Source organism: Paroedura picta, chromosome 10 (genome assembly GCF_049243985.1).
Source record: "Paroedura picta isolate Pp20150507F chromosome 10, Ppicta_v3.0, whole genome shotgun sequence".
Lineage (NCBI taxonomy): Eukaryota > Metazoa > Chordata > Lepidosauria > Squamata > Gekkonidae > Paroedura > Paroedura picta.
The window spans coordinates 1,887,378-1,914,033 of record NC_135378.1 but is presented as its reverse complement, the minus strand read 5'-3'; the positions used below and the strand labels follow the sequence as shown (position 1 = coordinate 1,914,033).

At 49.4% G+C, this 26,656-nt stretch overlaps 1 protein-coding gene across 10 annotated transcripts in view; it reads left to right on the top strand.

Annotated features, from left to right (window-relative positions):
* The window catches only part of FOXM1 (forkhead box M1), a 222,687-nt gene that overhangs the window by 158,703 nt on the left and 37,328 nt on the right, over positions 1-26,656 (top strand). For 7 of the 10 annotated variants that reach the window (XM_077301791.1, XM_077301792.1, XM_077301793.1 and 4 more), the window contains 2 exons: positions 9,389-9,975; positions 20,949-21,100. In XM_077301791.1, the coding sequence (XP_077157906.1) occupies positions 9,420-9,975; positions 20,949-21,100 (708 nt within the window). In that variant the 5' untranslated portion in view covers positions 9,389-9,419. Of the gene's footprint in view, positions 1-8,951; positions 9,093-9,388; positions 9,980-20,948; positions 21,101-26,656 lie in introns of those variants that run through there. The other 3 variants (XM_077301788.1, XM_077301796.1, XM_077301794.1) reach the window with 3 other exon arrangements.

Sequence of the window (26,656 nt, the reverse complement as noted above, 5' to 3'; positions counted from 1 at the left end):
TTCAGGTTAAGGTGCAGATGCGATTCCCTAAAGTCTCGGCTACAACTTGTTCTGTCTTTCTTGAAACAGCTATGAAAGCAAGTCACCACTGAATACCTTTTTGAAGAATATTTTGGGGAAGTTTTTTAACCAGATGTCCCAACTACATTCAGAAAGGACTTTCTTTTTTTCTACATGTATTTGTTTTCAGTGAAAATCTGCCTGCTCCTCAAATCCTTCCAGCATTTTCAAGCTGTGATCTGGGAAACCTGAACATTTACCAGTGATATTGTAAAAATAACCAAGTTTCCATTAGAGGACAGCCTCACACCCATCCTTCCCTCATTCTGCTGTGTTCAATTGCAGGGGACTGGGGGCATGCTCCAAAGTGCTTTTTCTGCTTGAGTGTGGCAGCTGCAAAGCTCACCAGCAAATGCCAGCACGTTGCACAAAACGAGTGAGCAACATTCTAGAATGACACCTCCGTCGCTATAGATTAGCATAACCTGGTGGTACAAATAATATCTGTCGGGGGTTGGTTACTGCCACAATGAAATATGTGGAATTAAAGCTGCAGTGTTTTATGTGCTTGCTTGGTATTAAGTTGTATTGAATTGAATTCAGGTTTTTTCTGACAAACGTGTTAGAATGGGCTTTGAGTGGCACAGAGTTATGCTAAAGGTTCCTGTGGAATAAGTTGGCGGGTGGGTTTTGGTAACAGGATTGGGCCTAACATTTCTTATTAGCTCGAATGGCAGCAAAGTTTTCACAGAACAGTTTGGGTTGTATGTGGGATCAGATGTTCTTGCAATATGGAGGGAAGACCTCTAGAAAAATTAAAGACCCATATTACAGAACATAGGAGTGACACAGTTTGCAGAACAGTTGGGGCAGGATTTTATGGGAAAAGAAAGCGGATCCACTGATTTCAATTTTGGGAATTTATATGAACCTATCAAGCTAAGCTACTAGCAGCCTGTCTGGCTCCAAAACATCTAGCCTTAGTAATCCATATGATGGTAACCTATGAGTTAGATTACTGTAACTTGCTGTATGCAGGCCTGCCCTTGACCTTGGCCCGGAAGCTGCAACTGGTCCAGAACACAGCAGTGTGGGTCCTCACTAGGACACCTTGGAGGGCCCATATCCAGTCTGCACTGGCTCCCAATTGAATTCCGGATAGAATTATAAAGTTAGAAGGGTTCTCCAGGATCATCTTGTCCAACCCCCTACACAATGCAGGAACTCACAGCTACCTGCCCATCCACGGAACTTCGTGCCCAAGTTCAAGGTTTTGGCTTTGACCTTTAAGGCCGTTTGATGTATGGGCCTTGCATACCTGAGGGACAGCCTGCCAGACGATGTCTCCCAAAGAGTGCTTCGATCTACCTTATTCGGTCCTGGTCCCACCTGGGTGAAATGAGCTCCTGGAAGAGCTGAGGACCCTGCAGGAGTTCTCGCATTTCAGAAGGGTCTGAAAACAGCTATTTCAGCAGGCATTTAGCTGGGGCCATTGAACGGCAGCACAACAAGGACTAGAACTTCCTCTATGAAATCTCTATGAAATCTCCCCCTGAATATGAGTGTAGGTTGTATTGGTCAATCAACAGTGGTGCACTGCAACATCAGGTTATGATCAGTGAGTATTAACTAACGTTTTAATTGTGCTTTTATTGTTTTGACTGTCCACGGACCTATTATTATGTAAACTGCCCTGAGCCAGCAGCACTGGGAGGGGCAGTATAGAAATTTAAGAATAAATAAAATAATGAAAAAGTCCTGTTAAAAATGAAACAGTGGATTTTAGGGTTGTAGACTTTGGTCCCTCATTGGTTAAACTTTAACCTGGGACTTCTGACCTTGCTCAGAATTGATGCCTGTATAAACACTGAAAAGCATAAAATTAAAATGTTAAACAATTCCAGTTACAGATTCCATCCTGGAAAGATTTTCATTAAAAATTGCCAACAGAGACTGGGCTACTTTTACAATAATTGCCAAGTGCCTCACAGGTAGTATCATTTTAATCCAAAGTTTCTCTTCGACACAACAGAACCTCAGTTTCTTCAAATAATTAGCTAAAGGGTGATGGTATAGAGCAAACTTAGGACACACCAATAGAATGTGGTATAACGTGTCGGAAACACGACACCCATTGTAAGCCTTTGGGTAGTAAAAAGTTCCAGATCTTCACTGTGAAGGAATTTTTACTGGATCGCCTTGATTCATTTGTTCATTAATTACATTTCTATACTGCCCTCCCTTAAGGCTCAGGGCAGTTCATATGGAACAAAACAAAGAACTGTACATAGAACTCCGTGACCATATCAAATAAAGGTAACATTAATAATAATTGTCAATTGGAGATGAAAATTTCTGGGGAAATTACTGAAAAATCTTACCAGTGGATAAAAATGAAATTACAGGAAATGTTTAAATATATTCAGTGCTTACTGTCCTATCAAGCCTAAATTGATTTTAAAATGCATCATTTTTAATTTACTTAGCATTTTATATTGCAACTAGGGGGAAAGCCCATTTTATTTTACAATAAAGGCCCCGCCCCAGTGAAGCCTTCGCGGGGCCTCCCGTTTCCCCGGCCAGGCGTTGCGTGCTCCCCGGCCTTCCCTCTGCCGGCCCCTGTTTGGCACGGTGAGAAGAGCAGGGCTGCCCCGTCTGCGATGCGGCAGCCCCGCCGTTCTGGCCATGTTGAAGGCCTGGGGTCCCCAGCCATGGGCCCAGCCTCGTGGGCGGGAAAGCAGCAGGGCGGCTCTGCTCCTTTCCCATGGCCTCCCCCCCAGCCAAGGCCACTTGGCCCCTCCGAATTTTTATCACGGACTCAGCCCGCCCCTTTCTCCTCCCCTTTAACCCTTACTGCTTTATTTATACCACTCCGCAGGGGCAGTTTAAAGATATCCTACATACTTATGGGATGTAAAATTTGTCATGAACCAAGGCTAGTTTTTCAGTGGACAAGGAAAATGAGAGGTTCTTAGAAGAAGGATCAGAGTTTTATTCAGTCTAAGAAGCACAATATAATCAGAGTCCAGTGGTAACTTTCACACCAAAAAAGATTTATTCAAGGCGTGAGCTTTCGAGTGCAAGCACTCTTCCTCAGACTATGAACTGACCATCATAACAGTGGGAATATATAAGCAAAAGCTAATCCTGTTCCATTAGTAAACTGTGTCACAGCATCCAAAGTCAGCCACAAGATAACTCCCTGCCAAACCAGCCAATCAGACCCCTCAAACCCATTTGTAGTTCACAAAGACCTATCAGAAATAAAAGTGCCAGTGATCCACGGCTTCCAAGAAGGCACCTCTGGAAACTTCATCCTAGGAAGAAATCTAGTACTCAGAGCTCCTAAGTGGTCCCCTGGGGGCTAGACAGGGGGGTTCCCAGCCCACGTCTGAAAGGCTTTCATCTTCAAGGAACAGTTAAAACAAAAGTTAGTTTTCACACCTGGTGGCCAAAAGCCCCATAGGCCTACGCATCAAAGACGTAACATGCTAGCGACAGGCCACATGAGGGCCCTCTACATGTCCCGGGAACAGACCTGGGCCAGCCCAAGTGGGGGGAACAGGAAGGGGAAACGAGAGCAAGAGGCGGGCCCCGCAGGGTCACCTTTGGCTCCAGTACATGACATGGAATTAATAAAACAAAGGAAGGATTGCCCTGAAATCTGATGGTGATTTTGTCTGGGAATGTGTGAAATCTGAACAGGTCTTGCACAATGAGTTCAGCTGGCTTTTGTGCGGAGGCCAAGGAAACACGTGGAACAAAAAGTGGTTGCTTGGATAACAAATCTGCCACTTCCCACATAACCATCTTGCCGTGGCTTGGGGGTCGATCTAGGATTAAATCCATGGGTATGACCAGGGATGGAAGGGTTTCCAGGGGCAACCCCTGTGGCTTCCCCACCTCCCCTTTTGCCATACATTTGGGGCAAGCTTGTTCATGCTGATTAATGTCTTCTTGGTAGGCTGGCCACCCAAAGTGCCTATGTGCCGAGTTGTAAGTTTCAGTAAGCCAAAATGCCAAAAAAACAGCCTGACTATCTTGGCATGTCTCCAAAGTTTTCTTGTGGATGTATTTTGGTATTGACAACTGCCTACCATGATAGCATAACCAGCTTTTTTTGCCAGTTCATTATCGCATTGAAAAGACTTCCTGACTCTCGCCCCCCCCCCCCCCCCGCCAGCGGTGTGATGGGGGTTGCAAAGTTGGCAGCTTCTGGGGCGACTGCTGTTGGGACTGGAATGTCCAGCGTGGTGAGTGGTGGGTCCTCTCACATGGCTGCCCAACTCAGCTGCGGGGGGGGGGGGGAGTCAGGGGGTAGGTTTAGCACTTCCTTGAGAGGCTCCGCGGCCAACTCAGCAGCGGAGGACACTGGGGGGGGGGGGCTCATGTCACCCGAGTCTTGGCAGACCCTCTGATGCCAGCAGGCACCGGTCCGGTAGGCTCCTCAGAACCCACCATGGGGCCAGATAGAGCAGCAGCCCCAGCTGGGGTGCCCGGGTACTGTCCACCCCCGTTGGGGCACTGGTTGCTGGGCTCAGACTGACAGGAAGTGGCAAGTCCCACTGGTGGAGCAGCAGCAACTGCCCCATTCTAATCCCTTGGCCCTGGGATGGGCTGCTCCTTTCAGTTGCCTCCAGTTCCTCAAAGGCTCTCATGAGCTGTTTCCTCTCCTGGCTGGTCAGGCTCCCTTTGTGCAAACCGCAGGGAGGAAGCAGCTTCAAGGTTCTGGTTAGCTTGTACTGGCGGTGCTTTCCTTGCAGCTCATCTACAAGGCTTCTCTCCATGGTTCGGCTTCAAGTGGGTAGATCCCCCAACAGTACTGCCAGAGGCATGTCAGAGGCATGGGCCTTGTGCATGCGAAGACCTCGCAGTGTGTCCAGTAGGTGTTCTTCCCCGTAATGGTGGCCGCACTGCTCCTGGGGTCCCTGATGCACCTTTGGTCCTGAGGATCGCTTTGGGCGGTGCCCCAGCCAAGAGCTGTGCAGTGGCTTGTCTGCTGGGTTCCAGGTCACCCCCTGCTCCAGAGATAAGACCGTCTCCTTTTCTGCAGCTCTCGTGCTAGAGGAGTCTGTCTGTCCTCGGTTGAGGCGGCTGGTTCTGCCCTGGTCAGGTGCAGTTCCCCAGGCCCCAGCAAGGGGGCAGTACAGGCTTATAGCAAACCGTCTTGAACCAGGGCTAGGCTCTTTTGATGGACACAGGAAAACGAGGATCGGAGTTTTATTAATTCCTAGAGGGTACATCTGGAAACTTCATCGTAGGAAAAATCTATTGCTAGCTAGACCACTATTGCTGCTAGCTTGCCCACTATAAGGCTAGATGCGCTTCCCACACCTCAAAGGCTTTTATCTTCAAAGAGCAGTTAAAAGTTTCGTTTTTCAGTTTTCACACTTAGTGGCCTAAAGGCGCTCAGCATCAAAGACATAACACACCAACCACAGATAACATGAAGGACGCCGCATTTCTTGAGAACCCAGCAGCGGGGGGGGGGGCGGGAAGGGGCCGCAAGAGAGGAGCTCCCCAGGTTCTTGGGAAGTTGGTTTGCCTTTGACTACAGTCTATGGCATGCCGTGGGGGGGCGACATGACAAAACTTAGAAATATCTCAGTTTTGTATAAGCAAAATTGGGAATATAACCAATGTTTGAGCAAGAACTGAAGGCTGAATTCCCCTGTGCTACCATAGCACATGTGCCTTAACCTTTGCTACTTGAAAAGTACAAAAGCAGAAGTTAAACAGAAAACTTTGTGGTAAATAACATAAAATGTTAAACTATACTGCTTAAAATGTGAATATGGTTTAATTTTTTTATTTTTGCATTTATACCCTATCCTTCCCCTGAGAGCCAGCTAAGTGGAGTGGGTAGGAGTGCGGACTTCTAATCTGGCGAGTTGAATTTCTTTCCGCCCCCCCCCCCCCCCAGGCAGCCAGCTGGGTGACCTTGAGCGTGTCAAGAGTGGCAGGAAATCAATCAATAAAATAAAACCCTCACACAGGTCTCGTAGCCCAGGACTGTTTCCTGAGCTGGTCTATCAAGCCACAGGGGTGGGTGAGCCAGGGGGCGATGTTTTCGTGGGCAACGCAAACCGTCTGCACTCAGCAGGAGACCGCTGAGTGGCCGAGTCGCAAGTGTCTCTGAGCTGTAGATGCCTATGGCTGCCTGTCAAACATCAGATGTGCTGCCACCATGAATTGCAACCCCAGCCTATCGGGCTAGAGGAGTGGGGCAGCAGAGAACGGCTTAATTACCTGGCAGGATTTGGCAGGGGGCAGGGGAATTCCCGGAGGGTCTAAAAGAGGCAGTGGTCTGCCCACTACTCAAAAAACCTCCTCTGGATCCACACCTGCCATCCAGCTATCGGCCCGTCTCGCACTTGGCGTTTCTGGGGAAACTGCTTGAGAAAGCGGTCATGGCCCAACTATCAGAATATTGGGAGAAGCTTCGGTCCTAGACCCATCCCAGTCTGGTCCGGCCTGGCCATGGGGCGGAGACAGTGCTGGTAGCCCTGATGGACGACCTCCGTCGCCAGCTGGACCGGGGCGGATCGGTGCTGCTTATATTATCAGATCTCTCAGCAGCGTTAGACACAGTAGATCATGAGCTTCTAGCTCACCGCCTCGCCCATGCCGGGATCAGAGGGACTGCCCTTCAGTGCCTGATCTCCTTTCTCCGGGATCGCGGACAGAGGATAGCGTTAGGAGAGAGCTCATCAAGCTGCCACCAACTGGCTTGTGGAGTCCCCCAGGGGGCAATTCTCTCCAACCTTATTTAACAGCTTTATGTGCCCTCTTGCCCAGCTGGTGCGGATCTTTGGGCTGGGTTGCCACCAGTATCCTGATGACACCCAGCTCTACCTCCTGATGGATGGCCGCCCTGACTCTCCCCCAGAAACATTAGCCAGCTGCCTGGAAGAAGTGATGGGATGGCTTAAGCTCAACCCTTCAAAGACTGAGGTCCTGTGGCTGGGCAGGAAAGGCCCAAGTGAGGAAGCGCGCCTACCCAATCTGGATGGAGTGCAGCTAACAGTGGCCCGCTCCGCCAGGAACCTGGGAGTGATACTTGATGCCTCCCTCTCAATGCAGGCTCAGATCACGAAGGTAGCACGGCTGGCATTCTACCACCTCCGCCAAGCCAAACTACTAGCGTCCTACTTTGTCCCGGAACACCTGGCTACAGTGATCCATGCAACGGTCACTTCTAGGCTGGACTTCTGTAACTCGCTCTACGCAGGCCTGCCCTTAGTCTTGACCCAGAAACTGCAATTAGTCCAGAATGCAGCTGCCAGGGTCCTCAGAGGTCCCACATCCAGCCCATCCTCCAGTAGCTGCACTGGCTCCCAAATGAATTCCAGATCGGGCTTAAGATTCTGGTTATCACCATCAAGGCCATATGCGGTCCGGGCCCAGTATACCTGACGGATCGCCTCTCCGCCTACACACCTCAAAGAGCCTTGCGCTCCACCTCCTCCAACCTCCTGGTGGTCCCTGGCCCCAAGGAAGCCTGCTTGACCTCAACCAGTGCCAGAGCCTTTTCCATTCTGGCCCCCACCTGGTGGAACGAGCTCCCGGAGGAGATCAGGGCCTTGACACAACTAAAGCAGTTCCACAGGGCCTGCAAAAGGGAGCTCCTCCACCAGGTATTTGGTTGAGGTCGACCTGTCCATCGCTTCCAGTTGGCCCCCAAGCCCTCCCCTCCTACCATGGCTGTAAACAAATCCACCCAACCCCTGGGTCTCATACGAGTTGTGATAAGTCTCTTGCTGTTTCACCTTTCTTTAATGTTATTGTTGTTATAGTTATTATTATGTAAATGTTATTGTTGTTGTTACCACCTTGAATAACGTTACCTGTACTATTTTGTTGTTTTATGTAAACCGCCCTGAGCCTTCGGGGAGGGCGGTACAGAAATACAATAAATAAATAAACCAAATGGTCTTGGATACAGGGACATTCCGTAGGGATCCTGTTTCTGTGGCGTACTGTGCCTGTTTGCAGAGGACAAAGCACACTTTGGGGGCACATGACAGCTTCTACGGTGGCTGGTCGCCAACAGCCTGGTAGTTTTGCCAAACTGTACTGATCCCTACTACTGGTGGGAAGCATCCACATGGGAGATGTGCCCTTTGTGCCACGTTCCTGCAGATGCTGTGTCTCTGTGTATCACTGGCCTTGCCTACACGCCCAACCGCCTGTTTATTGCTGTACTCATGTTGCCATTTTAAAAAAGATATGATGTCCCCTGCCCGGGAGCGCAGGAGAGGGACACGGGTGCAAGGGTGGGATCTAGCTGGCCGGACAAAGCCCATTTGACCCTGCAAACATTCTTTCGGCTGGTTACCTGCTTGTTGTTTGCCAATGGAAGGTGCATTTTAGGGCAGTGAATCCACTTTTTGTGATTCCTGAAGTCGCGGGTTAGCGTGGAGGATATCGCAAGCCAGTCTCTGGAGGTTGCCGTCGTGGAGGGGCCGGAATATCCCGCCGTCCTTCGGATCCTGTATGGAAATGCCCACATTTTCCTCTGAGGTTTTTAGTGCTGTTTCTGCCCACCTCCTTTTGATCCTTTGTTTCTCCCCCTCCCCAATCCAGCAAAGTAGGGCAATAAGCAACTTGCTACTCAGCCTGCAAGTATGTGTGTCCAAGTTTGAGGAGGGGTGAAAAGGACAACAGAAGGCATATGGGGAGCATGTGGGGGTTCCTTTGGTTCTCAACAGAAGGCATAGAGCTGTTGAGAACCAAAGGAACCCCCACATGCTCCCCATATGAAAATGAGATTTCCTGCTATGTACAGAAATGCATCCTGTAGTTAAGAGTTGTATATAAGTCTACAGCATGGCCACCTTCTCTTTGAAAGCATTGCACTCATTCTGAAAGAGAAAATATTTCATTGGATAGCGTTTTTCCTCAGCATTCTTCCAAATTTCCAATTGCCCGATTTGTTTTTGTTTTTCCAGGTGCTTACATCCCTGTCTTCATGCTGCCAGGATGTTGCAGAAATTACTAGCCAGGAACATTGTTTACTGGCCTTCTGCTTGACGCATCTCTCTGTAGGTGCTTTGTGATGCATCCATTGCATCCTTGCTCCTGGTGTCAAGGTACATGACAGTTCTTCGTGGCAGCCTCTGCTGTACAGTGAAGCTGTTTCATAAAGGCACAGGAAATGTATCCCATGCGCACTTGACAAGGATCTGGGAGACTAAGGTGCCGATCCCCCACTCTGCCATGGAAATGCACGTGGTGAATTTGGGTTCTTTTTAACTCTCTTCAGCCCAGCCAACCCGAAGATAAAATGGAGGAGGGAGATTTTTTTTAAAGTGCTTTTGGTTCCCTTTGTGGTAGACAAACGAGTGTATTGCAAGTGGTCCTGAAATATCCCTTCTTGTGTTTTTAGGGTCCGTCCCTGTGTCTTCCATGGAGGTCAAATGCACTGGCCAAGGATGAAGAGCAGCCCATGTAGGCCGCTGATACTCAAGAGACGGAAACAGCCTGCCTCCCATGGGGCCGCCTCGACCACTCTGGCAGGAGAGGACTCTGGTGGGCGGGGCAAAGGGCAAGGACAGGTGAGCCACCTGCAGGCAAGGACAAGGGAGCCCAGCACAAGCAGAAAGACGCCTGGAACCCCCAAGTTCCCACCTGGCCTTAAGATTCTTAGCCATCCTGCCATGTCAGACGCTCAGGTGGTGGCTGTCCCTGCTGACAGAAATGTCCTACCCATCATAGAGGCTCCGGCAGCCAAAGGGAAAGAATGGGGGAGCTCGAAGCCTAACAAATTTATTCTTATCAGTAGTGGGAGCAGCTCTCCCACCACGGAAGCAAGGGAATGTAACCAGCTATTCAAATCTGAAGACAGGCCCAGCATTCCCTGTCACAAGGTGCATGGAGAAGGAGATGCTGGACCAAGCTCCGGGGCAATGAAGTGGATGCCAGCTTGGGCCTCAGAAGCACAATCTGTGGACGGACAAGAACCAGAAGGAAACAGTAGGTAGATCTTTGTCTTCTTCATGTCCCATAAGAGTTGGAGCCAAGGTATTTCATCTGGCTGTGCAGCTCCCTGTTAAATCCTCGGTGCTCCTGGGCTGTGCTACGTACCTACCCGCTGCATCTTTGCACGGTTTGGGGCCCGTGTTCCTCAAATCCCCTGCCTGCCCTTGTGAATAGGTAGCTAAAGAGTGGCTGAATATGCTGAATTAATTGCTCTCTCTGGAGAGAGGTCACCAGGCACTATGTGCAGAAACAATGGGCAAGCTTCTTGGAAAGCAGATAGATCGGGCTTATACTTTCACAGACTAATTCTTGTACTTTCTTATGCTTTTGGGATTCAAGACTGGTGTTTCTCTTGTTTTGATTTGGGGTAAAAATGATGCTTTTGGAAACAGCTGGTCAGAGATGGCACTGCCAGGTTCTGTGAAGTGCTTCAGATCATGTAAACGGAGCTCTGGGATTGGACTGTTGTAGCAAAATAAAACAAAATCCAGTGGCATCGCTTAGAGCCATCTGACAAAATGGGTTGCAACCTTGAAGCTAAGACTGAAAAGAAGGGAAGGGAAGTGCCCTTCTCTTCTCATGCACACGGTGGCTGAGAGTGCCCATTAAAGACACAACTGTGGCTCCTCTCACACACCCAGCCCAGAACATCTCTTTCGGACAGGCAGTCACGGCTAGGGTCGTGCGCAGCAGCGTCCAAATTGGCTCTTCCAGGCCGACGCAGCCAGCACCACGCGGGGGGGGGGGGGGGCATGGGCGACGGTGGCGTAACTTGGCGCACCCACGCACGCCTGCGTTACGCACCAGAGCCCGCACACACAGCCCACGGGGCAGGCTGCAGTGGCGTGGAATGGCCGATTTGGACGCCGACGGCAGTAGCATCTCCTACAAAGTTTTTTCCCCAAAACAAAGACAGAGCCCTCCGGTACCACTGAACTTCTGCCTCCTTTAAACTGCAAAGGAGCATCAAAGTTTGTGTGAGGCGAGACTGCACGCATGGCCAGCCGTGTAACTCTGCACCAACACCATTTGCTGATGGGGTTGACTTGGTGAGAGCTCTGAGCCTCTTAAGAGGGGCCCTGACTCCATGGGAGGTCACGCGCAAGGCAGGCAGAAACTTCTGAGCAGGCCGTGGATCCTTAGTGAAAGGGCAGGAATGCCTGCGCTGACATGCAGTGTGGCACAGATGGAGAGAGGAACAAATTGTAGAATCATAGAATAATAGAGTTGGAAGGGACCTCATGGGTCATCTAGTCCAAACTGCACTATGCAGGACACTCACATCCCAATCGCTCTACTACTGGAACCTGCCACCCCTTTGCCTTCACAGAATCAGCCTCGCCGTCAGATGGCTATCTAGCCTCTGTTTAAAAATTTCCAAAGATGGAGAACCCACCACCTCCCGAGGAAGCCTGTTCCACTGAGAAACCGCTCTGTCAGGAATTTCTTCCGGATGTTTAGATGGAATTTCTTTTGAATTAATTTCCTCCCATTTGTTCTGGTCCATCCTACCGGGGCAAGAGAGACCAATTCGGCTCCATCCTCCACATGGCACTCTTTTAAATACTTGAAGATGGTTATCAGATCCCCTCTCAGTCGTCTCCTCTCCAGGCTAAACAGAACTAGCTCCCCCAACCTTTCTTCATACGTCTTGGTCTCCAAACCTTTCACCATCTTTGTTGCCCTCCTCTAGACATGTTCCAGTTTGTCAACATCCCTCTTCAACTGGGGTGCCCAAAACTGAACACAGGACTCCAAGTGAAGCCGAACCAGAGCAAAGTGGTACCACCATGTCCCATGATCTGGACAAGATACTCTGTTTGATACAGCCCAAAATCCCATTTGCCTTTTTAGCTACTGAGTCACACTGCTGACTCGTTCAACGTGTGGTCTACTAAGACTCCTAGATCCTTTTTGCACATGCTAATAGCAAGACAAGTCTCCCCCATCCTATGTTGGTGTCTTTGATTTTTCCTACCTAAATGCAGAACTTTACATTTGTTCCTATTGATCTTCATTTTATTCCGTTTAGCCGCTTCTCGAGCCTATCAAGATCATCCTGTATTCTGTTGCTGTCTTCAGTTGTGTTTGCTACCCCTCCCAGTTTAGTATCGTCTGCAAATTTAATAAGTATCCCCTCTAATCCCTCATCCAAATCATTTATAAATATGTTGAACAACACAGGCCCCAGGACAGATCCTTGGGGTACTCCACTTGTCACTCTTTTCCAAGAAGATGCTGCAGCATTAACAAGTACTCTCTGGGTACGATTTGTCAACCAGTTATTGATCCACCTGACAGAATTAGGATCCATGCTGCATTTTATCAATTTGTGAACAAGAATATCATGTGGAACCTTATCCAAAGCTTTACTGAAATCCAGATAAACCATGTCCATGGCATTCCTCTGATCCAGCAAGGTAGTCACTTTCTCGATAAAAGAGATAAGGTCAGTCTGACATGACTTGTTGCGAAACCCACGTTGAATCTTAGAAATCACAGCTCTCAGTTCCAGCTGCTCAAGGACCAAGTGTTTGATTATTTGTTCCAAAATTTTGCCAGCTACAGATGTCAAGCTGACAGGTCGATAATTACCCAGATCCTCCTTTTCCCCTTTCTTGAAGATGGGGACAACATTTGCCCGCCTCCAATTGTCTGGCACCTCACCTGTTCTCCAAGAAGTGTCAAAAATAATGGACAGAGGTTCAGAGATGACATCTGCAAATTCTTTTAGTACCCTTGGATGCAGTTCATCTTGCCCAGAAGACTTTGTTCCATTTAAAGAATGTTTGTGGACTGCTCCAACAGTGATCCTAGGCCACCGTTCTTGGTGTTGTGTTACGTTCTTGCCACATTGATCGCTATTTCCCTCACAAACGAAGACTGAGGAGAAATAGGCTAAACAGTTCAGCCCTCTCTTCATTATCTGTAACCGCTCCGCGGGAGCGGTATAAATAAAACGCTAAGTGCCCTTGGGGTGGGCCCTGTCCATGATGGGGAAGGTCGCCCATTGGCCCCTTCCCCCTGGAATGACCAGCGGAGGGCTTTCGGCCCCGGCAAAGGGACAGCACTGACGCGTCACTGCTGCCCCCGAAGCCCGCCAGCCGCCTGGAAGCCGCCCGCCCGAGCCACCCCCGCACGAAGCACCCCCCCACACACACTCCCGCCCCCATACACCCTCCCAGCCACCCTCCCTCCGCATGCTTCCACCGCCCCCTCACAAGTCACCCCCGCGATCCTCTGCCACTCCCCCCCCCAAACACACACCCACCCACCCCTCTCTACCCCGCGATGTGGGTCCTCCCAATTCGCCCCCTCTCGCAACTCCCCCTCCAAGCCTCCTTGAGGACCCTTCACACCTCCCTCCTCCCCCCCACCCCTTCCCGTCCCATTTCACCTACTTCCCTGCCTGCCTGCCTGCCTGCCTGCCTTATTGCCTTCCTCTATTTCTCTCCTTTCTGTCTCTCTCTCTCTCTCTCTCTCTCTCCCTCTTTCTCTCCTTCACTTGCTCCCTTTCTTTCTCCCTTCTATCTATCCCTTCACCCACCCCTTGCCCTCCTTTCTCGCTCCTATGCCTTCTTCCCTCTTCTGCCTTCTTTTCTTATATTCTTCCTCCCAATGCTTACTCTCCTTTCTCCCCTTCTCTGTCTCTCTCTCTGTCTCTCTCTCTCTCTCTCTTTCTCTATGCCTGGCTGCCTTCCCTCCCATGGGGGCCAAGGTCCCAGGTGGCCCCTCCCACACCCACCCACTGCCCGCTAGTGCCCGCTGTGTTTTTTCTACAGCGGGCTTAATTTCTAGTCTATTATAATTTCACTTTCTTTTCCTCACAGTGGTCCTACGGTGTTCCTATTCTTTTTCTTGCTTGAAATATAATTAAAGATGCCTTTTTGTTATGTTTAGCATTTCTTGCTAGCCTAAGCTCATATTGAGCTTTAGCTTTTCTAACACTCCCCTACACTTATTGGTTATTTGTTTATACTCATCCATGGTAATAAGGCCTTCCTTCCGTTTCCTAAATGACTTTTTATTCCTCAAATCCTTTGAGAACTGTTTATGGAGCCAACTTGGCTTCCTTAGGCTCCTTCCATCTCTTCTTCTCAAGGGAATTGTTTGTGATTGAGCCTTCAGTATTTCACTTTTAAGAAACTCCCAGCCCTCTTGGACTCCCATCTCTTTATGTCTTTCTGACCACGGGACTCTACACAACATACCTTTAAGTCTGTGAAAATCAGCTTTCCTGAAGTCCAATCTATACGTACGACTACGTAAAGGTTTTCTCTTTCCCACAATTGAAAATTGCAAAAGCACATGGTCACTGCTACCAAGTGTGCCCACTACTCCCTCCTCATCTACCAGTTCTTCCCTATTGATGAGAATCAAGTCTAAAATAGCTTGGTAGCTCCTGTGTGGCTTGTTTATAAACGGACGGGTCATCTGGGCAAAGCCATCCTGCAGGCGTGGTCCCAGGCCAGCACAGTCCCTACCTGTGCTAAGCATCGCAGGGCAACAGCCCCTTGAAAGAAGGCTGTGTGCAAGCCCCACAGCCACAGGCTGCAGGATGAAGGATGAATCCAGCTAGTCTGATCAACCATCTATCTTTAGGGACAAGGCTTGGCACAGAAGAAAGCATTTCTTTTGGACAATCTCTCATTCAGTCAGAATAGGTAGGACTGCCAGCATTTTTGGATATTAAATTAAACTTTGCACTGCTTAAAAGGGCTCACTGTTTCATAACATAATAAAGACTAGTAGTAAAGCCCATTGTGTTTTGTAATACAATGGACGCTACCTCATAGTTTGGTGTGGGTTTAGTGCCTCACTTGGAAGCTGGCAACACTAAGAGTATGTCTCTCTGTGCACAGCAGCCCTGACCCAAATCAGGTTCATTTACTCCAAGGAAATATGGAATTCCAGAACATGAACCTACACCTATCTGGCAACCTTACTTCCTCTCTGCAGGGTTTTCTAGACCTGAAATAGACTGGGGGGGGGGGTGCTAGGTTGCTGGTTAGGTGGCTACAGAGGCATTATACCCTTTTGAGGGTCCACTGCCAAACCTCTGGAAATATTTCCAGACCGGGGACAGCCAACCTCCAGGTGGGGCCTGGAGATCTCCTGGAATTGCTGCTCATCTCCAGAATATAAAGATCAGCTCCTCAGGCAAAAATGGCTGCTTTGGAGGCGGGACTCTATAGCATTATATCCCACTGAGGTTTAGGGATGCCAGCCTCAGGTGGGGTCGGAGGATCCCCTGGAAGTACAGCTTACCTACAGGCAGTTAGGCTGAAGGGAAAGCTCTCCCCCCTCACATGCCCCTTCAAAAGGAATGCACGTGGCCCCAGACACCCCTTGGCTAGTACAGTCTGTTGCTTGGTTGGTGATGTCTGCCCTTCTGAAGCCTGAGACCTACTGCTGGCAACTGCAGTCCCTGTTGTTGTCTGCAAGGTCAAGTCGTTGCCTAATAAAGGTGGATCACCTAGTTCCCCCCCCCCCCAAATCTCACTGTCTTCTTTCCTGTAAAGCTAACTCTTCTTGAAATTCTGGGCCACTTAATGCCTTTTGTAGGACCTTCCTGGCAAAGGCTGCTTTTTATTTACCCAGCCAGGCTTGAGCAAAGTCACTTTAGTTTCTGCGTCTCTCCAGCCATTTATTTGTTCACCATTTACAGTTTCAGGCTGTAAATATTCTTTATATATATTCTTAACGCCAGGTCGATCAAGAACAAATCCTCAACCCTGCGGGACTATTTCGCAGGGCATGGGGTAGACCTGGCGTGCATCACCGAGAGCTGGGTGCGTGAAGGTGAAACAGTCGCCCTTAAAGATCTTGCGCCACCCGGCTTCTCGGTCCTCCATCAGCCCCGGCTCCATGGTAGGGGGGGTGGGGTGGCGATCCTAGTCCGGGACAGCTATGCCTTCAGGGCTCTCCCAGCACCATCGATCCCAGGAGTTGAATGTGTCGGCCTGACGTGGGAATCGGTCGAGAACGTGGCCATCTGGGCGGTGTACCGTTCACCCACTGCCCCGCCCGATGCCCTGCTGGGCCTGCTGGAGGCGGCGGCCGCCTGGACATTGCAGTTCCCCAAATTATTAATTTTGGGGGACTTTAATGTCCATGCGGATTCGTCGGCTCCAGGACTTGGCCTGGACCTGGTGTCGGCCATGGCGACACTGGGGTTCTCGCAGTTTGTTGCTGGTCCCACTCATCAGGCTGGCCACACCCTGGATTTGATCTTTGGTGCTGGTGTTGAGATCGATCTGGTGGCTAACAACATCATTCCGTGGTCTGACCACCATACCCTGAAGGCTCGCCTACGGATGCCACCCCTCCCCTGTTTGGGTGACGGACGCATTTTAGTCCGCCCACGGAGACTTATGGAACCCGAAGGATTCCTGAATGCTCTGCGGGACCCGATGCCCTCCGGTGTCTCGTTGGAGGCCTTGGTAGAGGACTGGCAGTCCCGCCTGTTGGCCGCCATTGACGAGATAGCCCCTGAGCGCCCTCTCCGCCCTCGCCTCAAGCAGGCTCCGTGGTTTACCGCGGAGCTTCGGGAGAGGAAGAGGGAGGTGAGACGGCTAGAGCGAGTGTGGCGGAAGACCCGCGACGAAGCTACAAGAACATCTCATCGCACGCTTATGAGGGCGTATGAGATGGCGGTGAAAGCGGCAAAGTGTGACTACTTTGCTGCGGAAATCGCGTCCGCTAGCTCTCGCCCAGCCCAATTATTTAGGGTAGTTCGGACTCTTACTGCCCTCGAAGGAGGGCACCAAAATAGTAGACAATTGGAACTTGGCTGCGAGGCTTTTGCGAGCTATTTTGCGGATAAGATCTTGTCGCTCCGTCGTGACCTTACTGCCACAGTTGATACAGTTTGTGAACTAGAAGCTCCGTGGCCGTTACGGGGGATCAGGTTTGATGGCTTCAGGCGGCTCTCTTTATCCGAAGTGGACAAATTGCTAGGGTCAGTGAGGGCGACCACTTGCCCCCTTGATCCCTGTCCGTCGTGGTTGCTTAAGACCAGCGACCCACGGGTAGGTGTTCCCCTGAGGGAGATTATAAACCTCTCCCTTACATCGGGAGAATTCCCTCAGCGGCTCAAGGAGGCAGTGGTTCGCCCTCTTCTGAAAAAACCATCGCTGAATCCGCGGGACCCCGCCAGCTACTGCCCGGTATCGCATCTTGCATTCCTGGGCAAGGTGGTTGAGAGGGCCGCCGCGGACCAGCTCCTAGCATTTTTGGAGGAAACTTCGGCCCTTGATCCATACCAGTCTGGCTTCCGTCCTGGCCATGGGGTGGAGACCGTGCTGGTCGCCCTGACAGATGATCTCCGGCGCCAGCTAGACCGGGGCGGGTCGGCCATTCTCGTGCTATTAGACCTGTCAGCCGCATTTGATGTGGTTGACCACGAGCTCTTGGTTCACCGCCTCGCTGATACTGGGATTGGAAGGGTGGCTCTTAAATGGCTATCCTCCTTTCTAGAGAACAGGTCACAGAGGGTCGCTGTGGGGGAGGAGTTATCCGACTCCTTTGCACTCCCATGTGGGGTGCCACAGGGAGCGGTGCTCTCCCCCACGTTATTTAACATCTATATGCGTCCCCTGGCTCAGCTGGTACGGAGTTATGGGCTTGGGTGTCATCAGTACGCTGATGATACCCAGCTCTATCTCTTGATGGATGGCCGGCCAGATCTCCCCCCAGAAAAATTCGCCAGTTGTTTGGAAGCAGTGGCTGGATGGATCAGGAGGAGCCGCCTGAGACTCAACCCCTCCAAGACGGAGGTCCTTTGGCTAGGCCGAAGGGAGCAGGAACAGGAAGCGCGTCTTCCCTGCCTGGACGGGGTACAATTGTCATCTGTGCCCCAAGCCAGGAATTTGGGAGTGATTCTGGATACCTCACTTTCCATGGAGGCCCAGGTCACTAAGGTAGCTCGGACGGCGTTTCTCCATCTACGCCAAGCTCGGCTACTAGCGCCCTACCTGCCCCCGGAACACCTGGCCACTGTGATCCATGCAACGGTTACTTCTAGATTAGACTTCTGTAACTCGCTCTACGCGGGCCTACCCTTGTCTCTAACCCGGAAGTTACAGCTGGTACAGAATGCAGCTGCACGGGTCCTCACTAAATCATCTTGGAGGTCCCATGTTCAGCCTCTGCTGAAGCAGCTGCACTGGTTGCCAGTTTGTTTCCGGATTAGGTTCAAGGTTTTGGTACTAACCTTCAAGACTATACGCGGCTTGGGTCCTGCATACTTGAGGGACCGCCTATCTCCTTATGCCCCCCGCAGGGTACTTCGCTCTGCGGGTAAGAATCTGCTGATGATCCCAGGACCCCGGGAGGCACGCCTGGCCTCGACAAGGGCCAGGGCCTTTTCGGTCCTGGCCCCTACCTGGTGGAACGAGCTCCCTGAAGAGCTGCGGGCCCTGTCGGAGCTCTCTGAGTTCCGCAGAGCCTGCAAAACGGAGCTCTTCCGCCAGGCGTTTGTCTAAGGCCGGGTGATGGCCCGGGGCTAGATTGGACCCCTCTCCCCGGAGGGGGGAGGCCAGTACTAGACTGACCTGGTTCCCCAGATTGTTCCACCCTATGCCCAATTATCCATCCGTTCCCTTCTGCTCATCCAGTGGGCCTGTATGGGAATAGTTTTTTAATCGCCATCATTGTGACTCAGTCATTATTTTAATGGGGTTTTAATGGGGAATTTTAATGGTTAATATATTGTATTTGTTTTAAAACATTGTGAACCGCCGCGAGCCGGTTTCCGAGAGCGGCGGTCATACAAATCAAATAAATAATAATAATAATTATTATTATTTAGATCTTCCTGCACTTTCCAGACTCACAGGACCCTTCCTGGTCTGTCTGTATCCCAAAATACAAACAGTTGCTGCTAACGGCTGGCCAAAACCCATAGTCCAGGTGAGACACACCCTCATCACTCCATCCCAACGTCAGCCAGCAAACCTCTGCCACTGTCTCTACCGCAGGCAAGAATGGCTGCTTTGGAAGGTGGACTCTGAGGCATGGGGCCCTTTTGTTGTTGTAGGATGTTTTTATGTATTAGGGGGTTTATGGGTTTTTAGATGCTGGCACCCGCCACGAGCCTTAGGGGAGTGGCGGGCTATAAATCATCGTGTCAAGCGTTGCAAGAACTCACAACAAGCTTCTTTAATAAAGAAAGCGTTTATTGAGAAGTTACTTCATACACCATAGCTAAAAAAGTCAAATCTGCCTGAGGACAGATTTGCCTTCCCTTATCAAGGCAGTTCTCCCGCCTAAAACTTGAAAGTTCCCAAGGGAGGGGGAAAGGAGGCGGCAGGTGCCATAAACCATAGTGTTACAATTCGCACGTCCTTGGTCTTCTCCGGAGACAAGATAAGATGTTATGGTTACAAAAGGCAGACCCGGCCGAGAGGTTCAAAAGACAAATAATTCACAGCTCTCTGTGATAACAGGATGCAGCAACATAGTTTCAGTTTCAAGCAAGCATGCAAGCATAATATATGGGCCTGGGGCCTCAAGAACAAAGCAAGGAAAAGGTTAAACAAATAATCATGGAGAGACTCATGCTAACTCATGGCAGGGTTCAGCAGCAATCCTGACACATCGTAGTAGTAGTAGTAGTAGTAATTTTAAGGCTCTCCTCCAAACCTCAAGGAATATTTCCTACCCAGGGGCAGCAAAACTCCAGGTGGGGCCTGGAGAGCTCCTGGAATTAAAGCTCATCTCCAGAATAGAAAGGTCAGCAGCCAGGCAATAATGGCTGCTTTGCAGGGTGGACAGGGTTGTTGTGCAGAAGAAACATTTAAGGCCTCCCATGGAAGTTGTTTTGGAGATGAAACACTTGACGTCTGCTGCACAGGGTTGTTGTACAGATGAAGCAGGAGGCAAAAGTACCCCCGCAACAGCATCCAGTTTCATCTGCACAACTACCTTGCACGGTAGGCCTCAATGTTCAGAGAATGGTGAAGACACACGCATGGCTTGGCTGCATCTGCCCTTGAGCAGCGAGGCCAGCTACAGCAGCATTTTAAGTGAGGAGGGGCTTTTCTGTGGCCGTAGGCAGAAGGGGAAAGCTCCCCCCCCCCTAAAGGAATGCCCACGCACGCCCACGGACTCCCCTGCGTGGCTCTCAGAAGGAAGCCCCTCCCTCTCCTCAGTCAGGGGCTGTCAGAGGATCCTTCACAGCAGGCCTGAAGGGAGGGGGGATGTGGAATCCTGAGCAAGAGCAGCCATTGGCCCTGAGAGGGGAGAGATTCCACCAATAGGAGGCTTCAGAACCTTCAGCATGTTGTCAGAAGTATGAATCATATTTTATTGTAACATTTGAATTGTTGCCAAAATTATTTTCTTTGAAATTTTGGATATGTATACAAAGTGTAAGTTTTTTTTCTTTTCTCAGAGCTTCCAGAACTTCTCACATTATCCATTGAAGAATTTGAGGAAGCCCTGAGACTTTTTCATGCTGCAGATTAGAAGTGACTGAGATGTTTTGTAGGACAAGGTTTGTCTCACTGAAAAGCAGAAGGCCTAGAACGGAAGCCCTGCAACTGAATGGGCTCTTTTAGTCTGTTTCGTTTCTTTGCTAACGTCTGCTCATTTGTGCTTTGTTTGTGCTGTCCCACCATTGGCCAGAGACCATTAGGAAATCTCCCTTTATTTCTCCTTTTGCCTTTTTTGCTGGCCCTGCTCCTATAGTAACGGGCAGAAGTTCTAGGAGAAGCTTTTAGGCACATGGATATAAGTGGTAGGGAATATTTCACCTGCCAGGTTTCCTCGTGAGAAGAGGAAGGCCATGTGAGAGGCTGGGCCAGCCTTCATGGTGAAGAAAATGACATGACGTTGGCCAGCATCTTGTTTGAACCTGAGCCTCTGCCCGGCTCTGCCTTCGTGGAGAGCAGGCTTGAAGCTTTCTCTGCTGCGGCATAATGAGAGCTGTGATTTTGTCGTCCCCCCCCTCCCCCCCCCCCCAGGCAGCACGGAAGCTCCAAGTTGCGAACTGGACCACAGTCTGACCAACATTCAGTGGCTGGGCAAGATGGGCTCAGGGGGCCTTAGCCCCTGCGGTTTAGAAAAGGGGATGGAGAAGGAGAACCAGACTCCCAAGCAGGACGCAGCTGTCCAGGTAAGCAGGGGAGGGGAGGCGAAGCTGTGGGGATGCCCCTTCCCCCAGGGTGTGCAGCTCTTGGGCTCCGTGTGGGCAGGCACAGGGCAATGCTAGCAAAGGAAAGTGAGAACCCCCAAAAGCTTGTGTGTTTTTTCTAAGAATCCCTAAGCACGGGGAACCCAGGATTTTAGGAAAGGAAAAGCAATGGGATCCAGCCTCGGTCCCCTTCGCATCTCACAACCCCGTGGAATTTCCAGATGTTGCGTGTGATCATTTAACCGTTCAGTTGATTATAAAAGATTGCCAGGAGAGGAAATGTATACAAGCTAAGAAAGAGACCTGAAATAAGACAGCCCAGATCAGAGAGCGAGAGCATGTTGGGTGTGAAACGCCGGACTAGACTTGGCCCAGGTGTGGTTCCCCAGGGTCTCCTGGGCGCTTGGCTGTGACTGTGGGCCGCTCACCTCCTGGCAGCCTAAACGACCAAGCAGGGTTGTTGTTAGGGTAAACTGGAGGAGAGGAAAATGACATGAGCCGCTTGGGAGAAAGGCAGCAAATGATGGATAACATGTTTCAACCAGGGTAGCTATGTTTGTTTATTTTATTTGATTATTAAATTTCTATACCGCCGACTCCCGGACCAGCCGGCTTGTGGCAGTTCACAGAAGCAGGATAAACATAAGACAGCAAGACTGCCATCTCAATACAACACAGTACAAAACAGTTAAAAATGGCAAAGATGGGGACCACAACAAGACATTACCCCTAATTCCTCACTCTCCCGTTCCGGCAGCGTCCACCAGATGTAAAAACTAGAGGGGGTGATAGGCCTCGGGGCGGGGTGAGCAAACTGCTCATATTCACTCAGTAGCTGACGCTGCTCAGAAGAGTGCAGCGGCTATCTTAAGATTCTATCGAACTAAGGGTGGTGGCTTCATTCCTGCTACAATCAAACTGTTTTCAGCCAAATCACTGGCTCAACTTATATATGGTGCCCAGTTAGGCCCAATTTTGCTCCCTTAGAGAAAATTCAAGGAGGTTTCCTAAGAGCCCTCTTTAATGTTCCAAGGTGTACAGCCAATGTAGTTCTCCGGCAGGAGGCAGGGTTGACAAAAGCAGAGACCAGGGCATGGATAACAATAATTAACTATTGGCTAAAAATTCATCTTCAACATGTAGGCCTTATTCCTTCTTTCTTGTCAGTTAACTCAAAACCCACTTGGTGTACAGAAATAATTAACAACCTTTCAAATACTTAAAGAAAGCCATCATGTCCCCACTCAACCTCCTTTTCTCTAGGCTGAACATTCCCAAGTCCCTCAACCTATCTTCATAGGGCTTGGTCCCTTGGCCCCAGATCATCCTCGTCGCTCTCATCTGTACCCTTTCAATTTTATCGACGTCCTTCTTGAAGTGAGGCCTCCAGAACTGCACACAGTACTCCAGGTGTGGTCTGACCAGTGCCGTATACAATGGGACTCTGACATCTTGTGATTTTGATGTGATGCCTCTGTTGATACAGCCCAAAATGGCATTCGCCTTTTTTTACCGCTGCATCACACTGCCTGCTCATGTTGAGTTTACAATCCACAAGTACCCCAAGGTCACGTTCACACACAGTTACCTAGAAGCGTATCCCCCATCCAGTAGGCATGCTTTTCTGACCCAGATGCAGCTTTACACTTATCTTTATTAAATTGCATCTTGCATGTGCCCATTTTCCCATTGTGTTCAGATCTCGTTGAACTCTGTCTCTATCTTCCAAAGTATTTGCCAGTCTTCCCAATTTGGTGTCATCTGCAAACTTGATGAGTAGTCCCTCCACCCCCTCATCTAGATAATTAATAAATATGTTAAAAAATACCGGGTCGAGCACCGAGCCCTGAGGTACCCCGCTACTCACCTCCCTCCAGTCTGATGAAACACCATTGACAAAAACTCTTTGAGTGCGGTTCTCTAACCAATTCCCTATCCACCTAACTATCTGAAAATCCAGGTTGCAGTCCTTCAATTTATCCATCAGAACATCATGGGGAACCTTATCAAAAGCTTTACTAAAATCCAAGTAAATGACATCAACCGAATTTCCTCGATCCAGCAAACCTGTAACTTGGTCAAAAAAGAAAACCAGGTTGGTCTGACAGGACCTGTTGGAGACAAATTCATGCTGACTTCCTTGGATCACCAAATTGTCCTCCAGATGTTTGCAGATCGCACCCTTTAATATCTGCTCCATTATCTTACCCACAACAGAGGTCAGACTCACTGGTCTGTAGTTTCCCAGGTCATCCTTCCTCCCTTTTTTGAGGATCAGAATAACGTTTGCTCTCTTCCAGTCCTCCGGGACATCTCCAATCCTTAAAGAGGTCCCAAAGATGATGGACAAGGGTTCTGCAAGTTATCCATAAAGTTCTTTGAGCACTCTTGGGTGCATTTCATCCAGCCCAGGGGATTTGAACTCATCCAGTGCAGCTAAATGCCTCTCAACAACCTCTCTGTCCATATCAACCTGCCACCCAGACACTATCTCTTGGCTACTGCCATCTCTAGATGTTCCTAAACCCTTTGACCTGTGGGAAAAAACAGATGTAAAACAGGTGCTGACCCTTTCTGCTTTCTCTGCATCCTCCGTTAGAGTTCGTCCATCCGCACCCAACAGTGGGCCTATTGCCTCCTTTACTTTACGTTTGCTCCTCATATAACTGAAAAATCATGTTACAGTGGGCTTCCCTGGCCAATCTTACTCACTCTCAGCTTTGACCTTTCTGATGATTGATCTACAGTGCCTAGTAACCTGTAGGTAATCTTCTTTAGAGCTCTGTCCTTCCTTCCATTTCCTGAACATCTCCCTTTTCTTTCTTAGTTCCTCTTGAAGTTCTCTGTTCATCCAAATAGGCTTCTTAGAGCTCCTGCAGTGTTTTCGTCTTTCTGGGATAGTCATTGATTGAGCATGCAATAGCTCCTGTTTGAGTAGCGCCCACCCTTCACATGCTCCCTTCCCTTCCAGCATTCTCGTCCATGGTATGACACTCATAATGTCTCTGAGTTTATTAAAGTTTGCCCTACCAACATCTGTGTCTGGCTACAAGCTTCCTTGCCTCCCCATCTCAAAAGGAATTTTATGAGGACATGGTCACTTCCCCCTAGGGTCCCCACCTCCTTCACCTCATCTACCAACTCTTGCCTGTTGGTCAGTATTAAGTCCAGTATGGCTGAACCTCGTGTGGGTTCATCTACCATTTGATAAATGAAATTGTCAGCCAGGCAGATCAGAAACTTGCATGACTGAGGACGCTTCGCAGAGTTTGTTTCCCAGCACACATCTGGGAAATTGAAGTCACCCATGATGACAAGGTCCTGCCGCTTGGATATTTTCTCAAGCTGCTCACAAAGTGCAGCATCCACATCCTCTTGTTGGTCAGGCGGTCAGTAGCAGACACCAACCACCACACTGTTTGTTTTTCCCTCACTTATTTTCACCCAGATGCTTTCCACTGTAGATATGCTCTCCTTCACTAGAATTTCCTGACAGGTAAGCCCTTTCCTCACATACAGTGCCACTCCTCCACCTCTTCGATCTATTCTGTTTTTTCTGAACAGTTCATATCCATCCACCATTACATTCCAGTCATGAGAATCATTCCACCAAGTTTCTGTGATGCCTACTAGATCATACCTTTCCATCAGCATGAGAAGTTCCAGCTCTTCCTTTTTATTGCCCATGCTTCGGGCATTAGTATAAAGACATCTGAATCCTTTTACTTTTGGTTCCCTATGATCTGGCCTTGCCGGTTGGGCTGCCCCCGATTGGTCTCCTTCCATACACTCCCTATGTTGATCGTCTCCTTCCCCTTGTGGCTTTAGTTTAAAGCTCTCCTGATGAATCTCCCCAGGTTCCTGCCAAACACATTCTTCCCCAACTTCGATAAGTGCAGTCCATCAGGTGCTAGTAGGCCTTCCTCAAGAAAGCCTATCCCATGATCCCAGAAACCAAATCTCTCCTGCTGGCACCAACTACGCAGCCACTGATTCACCCCCATTATCTTCCTCTCCCGGTGCATTCCTCTTCCCTTGACAGGCAAGATTGAAGAGAATACCACTTGTGCCCCCATTTGCTTGAGCTTCCTCCCTAGATCTTCATAGTCTGTTTTAATAGGAGCGATGGTATTCACGGACATGTCATTCGTACCCACATGGACCATCACAAATGGGTAGCGATCCGTAGATTTGAGGAGTTTGGGCAGCCGTTCTGAAACGTCTTTAATTTTTGCTCCTGGCAAGCAACACACCTCTCGGGTTAGGGGGTCGGGCCCAGCCACGTGGCGATCCATTCTTCTTAGCAAGGAGTCTCCAATTACCAGTACTCTCCTTTTTCTTTTCCTGTCAACATCATTTCCTTCTATCCCCGTTGCCTCTTCATTTTGTCTTAGACTTTGTTTTGGGACCTCTTCCCTCCTCTGCAAGGGCCTGAAATCTATTTTCTAAAGGTCCCGAGAACCGTCTCGCTCTACACCGTTGAGTCTTTTTACTAACCGTCTGCAGAGGTTCCGTAATGAGGTCAATCCCCTTATCCTCTTCAAGACTGGTTGCATCCTCTTTATTCCGAGTTGCACAGCTCCGGTCTATGAACTCCTCCCCTTTCTTATTTTGGCTCAGGGTAATAATCCTCTAAGCCCCTAATCCTTTCCTCCAAAAGTCTTACCAGCTTACACTTGGGGAAGATGTAGTCCATCTTGTCTTCAGGGAGGAAGGCAATCGTGTCACACTCACTGCAGATGATGGGATGGGTGTCCTGGAGTTCCATTGTAACTTGTAGGCAGTGCAACTACTAGGGAAATATAATCTACTGATTCTTTTTAATCCTCCCAGCAATCACCCAGCAATTACCACACTCAGCATGACAATAGCCTCACCTGGTCAGTAGCTCACTCCCCAGCAGCTTTCTCCACGTGCCCTCAGTTGTCTGAGCCAATTAACACGACCCTTTCCACAAATACTTCAATACTTACCATAACGAGTCAGAGTACTTTTATTGGCATAAAATTGCAAAGCATATAATGAAAATTTCAAACACTTCCATATGTAGATTCCATCACAGAAAGATTTTTATTTAAAATTGCCAGCAAAGACTTAACTACTTTTACAATGATTGCTGAGTCCCTCACATTTACTATCATTTTAATCTAGTGTTGCTCATTAACCCAGCTGGATTTCAGTTTCTTCAAATAATTAGCTAACGGGTGATATGTCAAACTTAGGACACATCAAAAGTATGTGGTACATCGTGTCGGGGACACTATACCCGTGCAAACAATATCTTTCCTGAGGAGGGATCTTCAAAAATGTACCTGAAGAGATATTTGAGGGAAAGATTTTTAAGCGAGGTAACAGAAATGCTCTTCTTAGCAGGTGTGTCTCCAAAATTTGGAGATGCATGGGCATAGCTTTGTATGTTAAGGGAATATCCCAGAAGCGGGGAGAACATACGCTGTTATTACAGGAACCTAAAACCTGAGCATCCCGATCTTCCAGTCTCTGTGATATATTGATTTTAATATCACCCCTTCTTCTTGC